This window comes from Myotis brandtii, unplaced genomic scaffold, assembly GCF_000412655.1.
Source record: "Myotis brandtii unplaced genomic scaffold, ASM41265v1 scaffold782, whole genome shotgun sequence".
NCBI lineage: Eukaryota > Metazoa > Chordata > Mammalia > Chiroptera > Vespertilionidae > Myotis > Myotis brandtii.
Genome location: NW_005371138.1, coordinates 2,206,104 through 2,216,906, shown reverse-complemented (window position 1 = coordinate 2,216,906; position 10,803 = coordinate 2,206,104). Strand labels below are relative to the sequence as shown.

At 52.4% G+C, this 10,803-nt stretch overlaps 1 protein-coding gene across 1 annotated transcript in view; it reads right to left on the bottom strand.

The window, feature by feature from the left end:
• OTOG (otogelin) overlaps positions 1-10,803 on the bottom strand; it is an 80,297-nt gene that overhangs the window by 69,295 nt on the left and 199 nt on the right. The window contains exons 2-9 of the mRNA XM_005883347.2: positions 10,727-10,803; positions 10,278-10,338; positions 10,053-10,113; positions 4,953-5,028; positions 3,815-3,907; positions 3,493-3,647; positions 2,177-2,295; positions 252-457 (exon numbers count right to left, since the gene is read on the bottom strand). Of these exons, the coding sequence (XP_005883409.2) occupies positions 252-457; positions 2,177-2,295; positions 3,493-3,647; positions 3,815-3,907; positions 4,953-5,028; positions 10,053-10,113; positions 10,278-10,338; positions 10,727-10,803 (848 nt within the window). The remainder of the gene's footprint in view (positions 1-251; positions 458-2,176; positions 2,296-3,492; positions 3,648-3,814; positions 3,908-4,952; positions 5,029-10,052; positions 10,114-10,277; positions 10,339-10,726) is intronic.

The window sequence follows — 10,803 nt, the reverse complement described above, 5'->3', positions numbered from 1 at the left end:
AAGGTCAATCCCACCCAGCAAAGTGCCCAGTAGATGCTCACACAACTCTAGTAGGAATTCTCATTTTGACTGTTTTACAGATGAGGAAGCTGAGGTCGAGTGGTTAAGAACTGAGGTCACACACGTGGTAGGAAGTGGCCTTCCACTGATCTTTAATAACATGACCCAGGGTTCTTCCCTAAGGCCCTCCCACCCCTCCCAGACCTATCCCTCCACCAAAACCCACTGGAGGCCACCACCCTGCACCTTACCATAGCTGGTCACCAGGTCGTCCTGGGGGTCCGCATTGTTGTTCCCACACAGCCCGTGGGTCCAGCCCAGGAACTCCGGGCTCATCTTGATATAGACAGCGGAGGCACCATCCCAGGCCAGCGTGAAGGCGGACTGATACCGCACAAGGACGTAGCCAGCGAGCCTCTGCAGGTGCACGCTCCCCATCACATGCGGCAGCTGGACCCTGCAAAGCACAGCCCAGAGCTCCAGAGCACTCCCAGCACCTCCACCAGCCCAGTCCCCTCACCAAAGGACCCGCCATCCCTACCTGCAGGACCCATCATGTACACGGCACCTGCCTCATCCACACGGCCACTGGGACCATGTATATGGCACCTGCCTCAGTCACACGGCCACTGGGATCAGGTACACGGCACCCCCTCAGCCAACACGGCCACTGGGACCAGGTACATGGCACCTGCCTCATCCACACGGCCACTGGGACCAGGTACATGGCACCTGCCTCATCCACACGGCCACTGGGACCAGGTACACGGCACCTGCCTCATCCACACGGCCACTGGGATCAGGTACACGGCACCTCCCTCAGCCACACGACCACTGGGACCAGGTACACGGCACCTCCCTCAGCCACACGGCCACTGGGACCAGGTACATGGCACCTGCCTCATTCAGCCAGTGGGACCAGGTACACGGCACCTGCCTCAGACACACGGCCACTGGGACCAGGAGATCTAAGGCCCCCTTTCCCGCCACTGGGACCAGGTACACGGTACCTGCCTCAGCCACATGGCCACTGGGACCAGGAGATCTAAGGCCCCCTTTCCCACCCTGACTCCTCGGTGCCAAGAAGTCTACCATAGAGAGAAATTCTTTTGTCTCCAGAGTTTTAAAATTGCTTTTTAAAATCTCAATTCCCTTGGCAGAGACAAATCTTAGAGTGACTGAATTTGCTAGCTCCGCTCTCCTGGACAGGAGAGATGGTATAAGCAGACAGTGACTTTGCTTGTTTTTGTGTTGTTGTTTTTTTTGGTGGGGGATGAGAAAGGAGTAAGAAAAGCAAACACTGAGGATGAAGGTAAGTGGATAGAAGAAAAGACACAGGGACCACTTTCCCTGGTTTCACTGGTATAGGGACTCCCAGCCAACCTGGGATTGGCAATCCACCTGGAAAATCAGGAAAGGAAGACAAAAGAAGTGCCCGACCAACCACGGTACCAGCAGCTTGGATTTTCCGTCTCCAGGTCTGAAGCCAGACATGAGAAAGGGGGAAAGGGTCATTGCAGGAAGACCCCACCTCTCCTTCGGCAACAAAGTGACTGACAGCAGCCAGGGAAGGGAAGGACAGCGACGAAGGTTTCAGAAAGAACCACAGTCCAGTTAGTGTGGGAACAGTCCCCCTTCCTGTGTGGTCCCTGATGTCCCAGAAAATGACCCCATGTCACCAAAAAGGGCGAACGCATTCCGTTCCTGTTCTGAGGAGACTTGAACTGTGTGTTATCCATTCGGGCAGATTTTCTTCAAATCGTGGGGTGGAGGGGGGTTAAGCATGCTTTAGTAGCACACCCGCATCTCTCCGGGAATTTCCTGTTCTGAGGAGACTTGAACTGTGTGTTATCCATCCGGGCAGATTTTCTTCAAATCGTGGGGTGGAGGGGGTTAAGCATGCTTTAGTAGCACACCCGCATCTTTCCGGGAAATTGCTATTTGCCTGAAAACCCACAGGGCTGAGAGTCACAGGAAACCACGAGGGCCTTGTCTTTCTGCAAACCCCACTGACTGGACACCCAGCTGGCCTGCCAGTGTGTTCCTGCCCTAATAGTGGAAATTCCGCTGCTGCCCCAGAGAACAACGTTCTCTAGGCCTGAGAACCGCAGGTGCTCACCCACCCCCACCAGCACTGCCCGGGAGTAGGAGAGGTCAGGGCAGAAGGTGTCCTTACCTCACTCCTCCGTGGGTGACCTCCTTGGCCAGACGGAGCTCCTGCTCACCCACCAAGAAGAGGCTGACAGACCTGGAGCAGGTGTAGGGGGAGGAGCCGCACTGCGGGTCGTTGTGCACCTGATTGGGGGTTCAAAGGCCAGAGTGCAGGGTTCCTGCTGGGAACTTCCGTTCTGGACCCAGTGGCCCCCTATTGAGCTTCTGCTAAATGCTGACCACCTGCCCACTGCATGCCAGGCACCTTTCTTCTGCGACCCCTCCCAGTCCCCCAGCATCACAGGGAGGTCAGAGCTGTGATTATCTGAATTTCAGAGAGGAGGCAACTGGTGCTCAGAAGGTGAAGTGATGAAGGTCACACGCACAGCCAGGATGCTAACCCGGGTCTTCTGGTTCAAACTCCAGTGCTCTCTCACTGTATTGCTCTGTCTTCCCATTTCTGGATTCTTTGTTTCTCCATCCCAGGTTATCCCATCAGATTGAAAGGCAGGGTTGTATACTCCCACCATTTCACATGCACACAGAATGAACACACACACATATTCACCTCATGTGTATACTCACAGGGTACTCTCCACCCACACACTGTAACACACTTCTACCACAACCTTGGCGAGCAGTCTGGCCCTCCCCCGCACCCAGGTCACTCCTGTGCTGCCTGTCACATACACATCTCCTCTGCCCCCTGCTCAGAGAGAACCCACACCTCCAAGGCCATAGGAACCAGGGGGTGGTGGTGAGGGGGCACCAGAGCTCCCAGAGCTTAGAGAAAAGTCTGAAAATGTTTCTCTTCCTGAACCTTCCACTGCTACGTTAAATGTGGTTAAGCAGATGGACCGCTTCAACCAAACGTAAGACCTGTGAAAGCCACCCCGTAGTCTAATTACTAAATATTTTTCCAATATTTTGACCATGACCCACAGTAAGAAATAAAAATGTATACATATATAAATAAAACAAAAGCTTTACAAAATAGTATTTACCCCATTCAAGTGTAATGTATTCTTATATTTTCTATTCTCTTTGGGGATTTTTATGCTGTTTGTGACTCATTCAGTTGATTTTATAATCCATGAATGAGTGGTACCTCATCACTCTACGTACTTGTAACATATCCATCATGAAATGACAGCCACGGAAAACTCTGATGTGGGACCCCGCAAGGCAGAGAGGGCAGGATCGGCCAAGGTCATGGCCCTGCAGGGCATGGCCTCCTGGGCAGCCTCTCAGCAGGTGCATGCCTGTGACAAGGGGCACCAGCCTCCAGGGCCTAGTGGAGCCTTTCTAGACAGGTCAAGGGCAGGTCAAGGGAGGCCTCACCTGGACGGAGAAGGTCTGTCCCTCAGGTTCATGGCGCCCCACCAGCGTGTAGCTGCCCTTCCCAGAGAGGTAGTAGTAGAGGCCATCAAATGTCTCCACATGGTGCTGTCCCCACGCCCGGCAGATGCTGTCCCGCTCAGGGCCAGCATTGTACACTGCGCCAGGAAAAGAGAACCTCTCTGTGTAGTGCAGTGGGCACCAAGCCAAAGGCTGCTGGGCTCCAGCCCTGTTAGGGTCACCCCCACTCATCCCACAGTCCCGGACCCCCAGAATGTCTCTGTACCCATGGCCCCTCCCAGGGTGGGATGGAGCCCAGACCCACCCATCTGGCAGCGCGGTCCAGTGGCATTGAAGCGTCTGCAGTCACAGAAGGCTGGGTGCACACACTCGCCCCCATTGAAGCAGGAGAACAAGTCTGCAAGGGAGACACAGAAGGCACCTCCCCATCGAGCTGAGGCTGGCAGAACTCAGGGATGAAGCACCTCCCTCAGGCCAGGGCACCCGGCCCCAGCCCTCCCAGAGCTACATGGAACTCAGATGCCCATCCCAGGCAGTTCCAACATTCCTCAGTAGCTAACCTTAATGGGGGCACAAGTAGGGTGCCTCAGACTGCTGCCCAGCCCCTTCCCTGGCAGGCAGGTAGGGTGGGGCACCTGCCTTCAGTATGCACCACAGGGCCCCCAGACCAGCCCCACCTGGTCATCAGCTCCCGGTTCCTGCCTGGCCTCCAGGCAAGGCAGGCAGAGCTGAGCTATGGAGCATGTGGGGTGAGCAGGGACAGTACCCCAAAATCTTCAAGTTCTGCTCTTCCTCACTGCTCCATTAGCACAGAGGCCATGGCACAAACCAGGGGAGGGGACGAGGCCTCACATCTGGAATGCAGTAGAGAGAAAGGCCACAGAGGACAAGAAGATAAAGCAGAGCAAGGTGTGGTGAGGAAAGGAGCCATGATGCAAGAGGAGGGGCATGGATACAGGACAGGTAGGCCATGGACAGTGAGGGGAGAGGCCAGGGACACAGGACAGGATGAAGATTGTGGTGAGGAAAGGAGCCATGATGCAAGAGGAGGGGCCATGGATACAGGACAGGTAAGGCCATGGACAGTGAGAGGAAAGGCCAGGGACACAGGACAGGATGAAGAGCAATGCCACAGAACACAGAGAGAGGCCACAGAAACAGAAGAGGGGGGAAGCATAAACTCATTAGAGTCAGATAGTGTGAGAATGGAAAGCCACAAGGCCATGGTCCTAAGAACAGAACACTGGTGAGGCGCTCCTCCACCAGGGAGGAGAACACAGAGTGAAGTTGGAGGATGGGGCTGGAGAAGGTGGAAAGAAAGCCCATGCAGGGAAAGGAGGTCACAGGAGGCCCCGAGGGAAGCCTGTCCTGCCCTCACTGGCCTCTCTGCCAGCTGGGCCCTCCCACACACACCCACGGACCACAGGGAGGGGACCACTTACAAGATGGTGCACATTTGGCCCGATGGAGCCGCCTTTCCCAGAAAGACATGGCCAAGGAGTCCACAGCTTCAGCCTCCTTTTAAAAATGGAAGAGAATGCGATCACCAGCAGCCTTCCTGGAGGTCACAGCCCTTTCTGTCCATCACCTGGAGGAAGGGAGGCCTCCGACCCTTCCATGCCCCAGCCCTGCACCTGCCCAGGCCCACCTCTGGAAGGCAGGGAAAGGAGAATTTTCAGGCCTGCCATGGGCCCAGAGAAGTAAAGGCTTTTTTTTACTCTCCAAAGTGGCATCCCACACCCCCTCCCTCCATGCTCCAATATTCCCTGCCTCTCCCCACTCCTCCCCTCTCTAGTAAACCTTTGCATCTCCACAGCTCAACACAAAACCCCCTTGTTAGGGAAAGGAGAATTTTCAGGCCTGCCATAGGCCCAGAGAAGTAAAGGCTTTTTTTACTCTCCAAAGTGGCATCCCACACCCCCTCCCCTCCATGCTCCAATATTCCCTGCCTCTCCCCCCTCCTCCCCTCTCTAGTAAACCTTTGTGTCTCCACAGCTCAACACAAAACCCCTTGTCTTGAGAACAAACATGTTCCTCCACAGAAACCACATGAGGCAGAGCAAAGCTCCTCACTGCAGGATGGGAGGACATCTCACCCCATCCCTCACCCCAACCCTCCTTTGGGATCTTCCAACAGCAAAAACAGTGCCTCACTCATCACCACCCACAGTCCTCGGAACTCAACTCCAAGTCAGGACTCTCCCTGACACCACAAATCTGAGGAGGACACAGGCAAAGTGGAGCTACTGATACCATTGTAATTAACTAGTCATTCATAATAGGAAAAGAGCAAAAGGGAAGGCCAGACATTATAGGCAAGTCATTTGGGCAGCTTCCCCAGGAGGCTGCAACTCTGCACTCCCCAGGGAACCACCAGCCCATCCCCTGCAGATTACTGGGGGGAGGGACTGGACAAAGGAGAGGATGGACACATGCACAGTGAAGTTGGGATGACCTAGGGAAGGTACTTGTCAATCAAACCTGGGTACACAAATCATGGAGTAGAAGAGGTGGAGTCAATGCAAGCCCACAAAAAGTTGGGGGTTACATAATTCCCCAAACAAAAGAGTTTGCTCTCTCTTGGCTCTTGGCGCACGGCTCTCTCAGCTCTCTGGTTCCTTTGGCTTTGCTCCTGCCTATGTTCCCTCCATAGCACATAGCCATGTGGCCATGTGGACCCCATAGGCAATGGACTGATGGACTGCAAGGGGGAACACAAACTAAGCTAACCTGGTGCTGGACTGGACACTGCTCCAATATGGGGCAAAATTTCTGGACACTGGCTCTAATTCTAGTCTTGTTAAAGCCACAGCTACACTTATTCTAAGGTGGGGCAAAGGGAAATGAGACCTTGGAAACTCAGAGGTTTAATTCCTCAGAAATAAAGCTTTCTGCCTCATCCTCCCGTGTGAGTCTCAGAAAATTCCTTTTCTTGGGATATTGCAAGAAGCCCACCCCCACAAGCAACAGGTGGGGACGTGGACCCCTCCCCACCAATAACACTAAGAAATCCTATTTTCCAGACCCCAAATCCAAACACTTGGTCTCTCGAGATACAAACCCTCTGAAATTAGGGCTGTCCCGAACACCATGTGTGTTCAGTCACCACATGGCTAGCTGACTTGGACATCTGACCTTGCAGAACTCCTGTCCAAAATGGCTAAAGTCACCTGGAACTGGGACTCTATGCACAGCAGGCTCCTTCCCTCTCAGAGCCTCGGCCTCCTCATTTGTACAATTTTCCAGAACTATATGCCCAGCCTCTGGCCAGGTGTAGTGAACAAAACAAAATCCTGCCCTCAGGGAGCTCATGCTCTTTTTTACAGGGCCAACAAGACACAAACACAGTGTGGGGATTCGTCTCACGTCTTCCTCTCACTGTCAGCATCCCCAGGATGAATCCCCAGCCTTCAGCAAAGAACTTGGGACACAGAAAGTATTCAGAACTCTTGGTCCCTGAGACCAACCCCAGCTCCTTGCCCCTCCTTGGCAGGCTGAGTCTCTCTGCCTCACCTGCAGACACTCACCTCCTCCCTCTTCACTATCCTGCTGACCCCTGGGAAGTCCCTGGCCGCTCCTTGACCAGGTTGGTTCTGGGTCCTCCCCAGTTCTCCCGACCCTGCAGACCCAGGCAGAGCCCGAAGGGTCAGGCTGCCCACCCTGGCTGTAATCTATCTCCCAGGGCCTCCGAGACCACAGGAATAGGAGAGAGCAGCCAGGGAAAGCAATCAACACCAAGGTCCTCCAGGGCCCCAAAGAGCTGAATTAAAATTGGCCTGTATGTCTCTCTACTCCTCTCCTCCACCTCAGGTGTGGCCTCTGAGATTGGTGTTATGAGGATAAAGCATCCTGTGCTACGGAGTTGAGGCTATTTTCTGGAGAAAAAATTTAAACCCTGTCCAAATGATTCATCTTCCGTGTAGATGGGTTCTTAATTATTGTCATGCCATTTTTATGAACACCTTTGACAATCTAATAAAAGCAATCAACACCAAGGTCCTCCAGGGCCCCAAAGAACTGAATTAAAATTGGCCTGTATGTCTCTCTATTCCTCTCCTCCACCTCAGATGTGGCCTCTGAGATTGGTGTTATAAGGATAAAGCAGCCTGTGCTACAGAGTTGAGGCTATTTTCTGGAGAAAAAATTTAAACCCTGCCCAAATGATTCATCTTCAGTGTAGATGGGTTCTTAATTATTCTTATGCCATTTTTATGAACACCTTTGACAATCTAATAAAGACTAGTGGCCCCTTCTCAGAATAATGTTTCTAAAAAATAAAACATAAGATTACAAAGGAAATCAAATATATTGAAATATAGTTATAAAATATTTTATAAGGTGTGACTTAGTAATATTTGCACTTTTTATTAACATATTAAATAACCAGACCTAGCGGCACATGTTGTCACTGCCAAAATTTCGAAGCAGTGAACATAAGTGAGATCGGGAGGTGTCAACAACTGTAAGGTGATAGGACACATCTGTGATTTCTTTGGTGACAGTCACAGACACTGCTAACACTCTTGTCGTGTGTAGTCTATGGCAATAATTGAAAGGGATGCGAAATTTCAGTTAATTGAAGTTCCTGTAAATAATAATATAGTTTCCCCCCCCTATGTGCACTTTTTATTAACATATTAAATAACCAGACCTAGCGGCACATGTTGTCACTGCCAAAATTTCCAAGCAGTGAACATAAGTGAGATCGGGAGGTGTCAACGACTGTAAGGTGATAGGACACATCTGCGATTTCTTTGGTGACAGTCACAGACACTGCTAACACTCTTGTCGTGTGTAGTTTATGGTAATAATTGAAAGGGATATGAAATTTCAATTAATTGAGTATCTGTAAATTGAAGTTCCTGTAAATAATAATATAGTTTTCCCCACCTATCTTCATGGACCCCTGGTCTACACCATCAATTCTTCGAGAATGGCTGAGCTCTTGTAGGAGTGAGGCAGCACTGAAATGAAGGGTGGTTGGGTGCTGGTCAGGGACTCCCCCTCTGTTACGAATGAGGGCATTCCAGGCAGAAGGCCCTGAAGCGTCCCTCAGGTTCACTTTCTAGCTGATGGCCTCATTCTCGTCACCCTTATTTGCTCTATGAGTAAAGTGAGAATCCTGCTGGGGTTGCCTGGTCCAGATGCTTCACAAGGAAAAAGGGGAGGCCTATCTTGGAATCCAGCAAGGAAGGAAGCCCACCAGGGGAAGAGGAACTTGGGTAAGGCTCATTTCCCTCTGAAACACATTTTCCTGGAGTCCTGTGGGGCATCCGTGGTGCCAGGGACAGGCCAGTACACCAGGAGACCAGCTCCACCTGCTCTCTGGGGGCCTGGCAAGTCACCCACCTACCTTACTTTCCCCAGTTATAAATAAATAAAGATATTATCTTTCAACTCAAACTATATCTCACCATAATTCTACAAGTTGGGAGCTAGAAAAGTATGCAAACAAGAAATAAAAAACAAACAAACAAACAACTACCCAGATAAGCATGACACCTCCTACCTTGGGGCCTTCATATCTATTTCCAAAGGGCAGGAATGTGAGTCACATTGTTTCCCACTATAAATGATGCTTCCCACCTGCTGGCACAAGGAGCTACCCAGACTTGATCCCTAAGGTGCATGAGATGAGGCTCAAGATGCTTGGGGGACCTGGCGGCCGGATGGGCTGCATTTGTAACATGTCTGTGGTTGTAGGAAGGAGACAAGTGCAGGCCAGGATTAGAAAGAGAACCTGTGTCACCTGGTCCAGAGTCCAAAGAAGTTTGGCAAAGGAAGACAACGAACCAGCACCTCTCCTGAAAGCATGAGGAACCCAGGAGGGTGGGCAACATGGAGTGGTCAAGATTCAGAGGACGGTAGCTCAGGCCTCTGTTTTTCAACCGACCCCTCCTTGCAAACCCCACCAGGTGGCCCAGTTTTTCTCCCCTCTCGGGGCAGCTTTGCTGGGACACTGCTCAGGGTATGGAGAGGGGCCTCTGAAAGTGTTTAAGGCCTTCCCAGGCCAGGCAGGGAAAAGAGAACACGCCTAACCCCTCACCTTTCCACTTTTCACTCGGGGAGGGAGAGCTCAATTGTCTCCTGATAGCACCTTGGTGCCCTCCTCCCATTAAAAAGTAGGTAGATGGATGGATGGATGGATGGATGGATGGATGGATGGATAGATAGACAGACAGACAGACAGACAGACAGACGGATGGATGGATGGATGGATAGATAGATAGATAGATAGATAGATAGATAGATAGATAGATAGATAGATAGATTAATGAGCGGGCTGCAGGATAGATAGATAGATAGATAGATAGATAGATAGATAGTTTAATGAGCGGGCTGCAGGGCCCTAAGAGATTAGGAGAGTGGGAATAGAAGTGACTGATGAATTTGCATACTTCATACCAGAAACCATATTTGCCCTCATCTGAATAATTGCAGAGACAGCCTTCCTGAAACCTAGGAACTCCCTACCAGCCTCAGCTCCCAACAGAAATGAGCCCCTGCCCATTGAAGGCCCCCTTCTCCAGGCCTCCCCTTACCTGGCCTCCCATCAATGTTGTCGCGTCCCCTATGGCCAGGGTCCTCTCCCGGGGGCTGTGGCTAGGTGAGAAACAAGCCGGACACAGGCAAGGGGATAAGAATGGGCCAGGCCTCCCCACCACTCCCAGGCCATCCCACCCTCCGTGCTAACTCCTGGGGTCACTCACACCAGGAATACAGATGGGAACAGTGGGTGGGGCAGCCACAAGCTCACACCTACTCACCTAGGATCCTGGGCTAGAGCAGGCTGCTGCTCTGTGTTGCTGTGGGGTGCAGGTGCTTCGGCTGGGGACAGGGAAGTCCTCTCCGCTCAAATTATGCCTCTTTGTTGGGCCTCCCACCACCTGTCCCCCACCACATCTCCTCTAGCCCCTCAAATCCTTCCTCCCCTCCCCGGCACTCTTAAATAAGGGTCCCCCTCTTTCATCCCACTCTCTGCGCCCAGTTCTCCGTAGTTTCCCACCTTGGGTCTCTTCCACTCTGCCCAGCTTGGGACCCATTCCGTTCCCCCGGCTCTCGCCGGCCTCTTTCCTTCTGGGCCTCTCTCTTCAGACCCTCTCCCTGGCTGGCCTCCCTTAAACCTTCTCTTTTTCTTCCCTCTCTACATCCTGCCCCAGTCCGTTCCCCTAACCGTTCCCCAGCCCTGGCCTCCCCTGGTCCACACCCCTCTTACCTAAAGCAGGCACCTCCAGGGACTCCCCCGCCGGCTCACCCCAGGACAGCCAGGCGCAAGCGAGGAGCAGGCAGAGC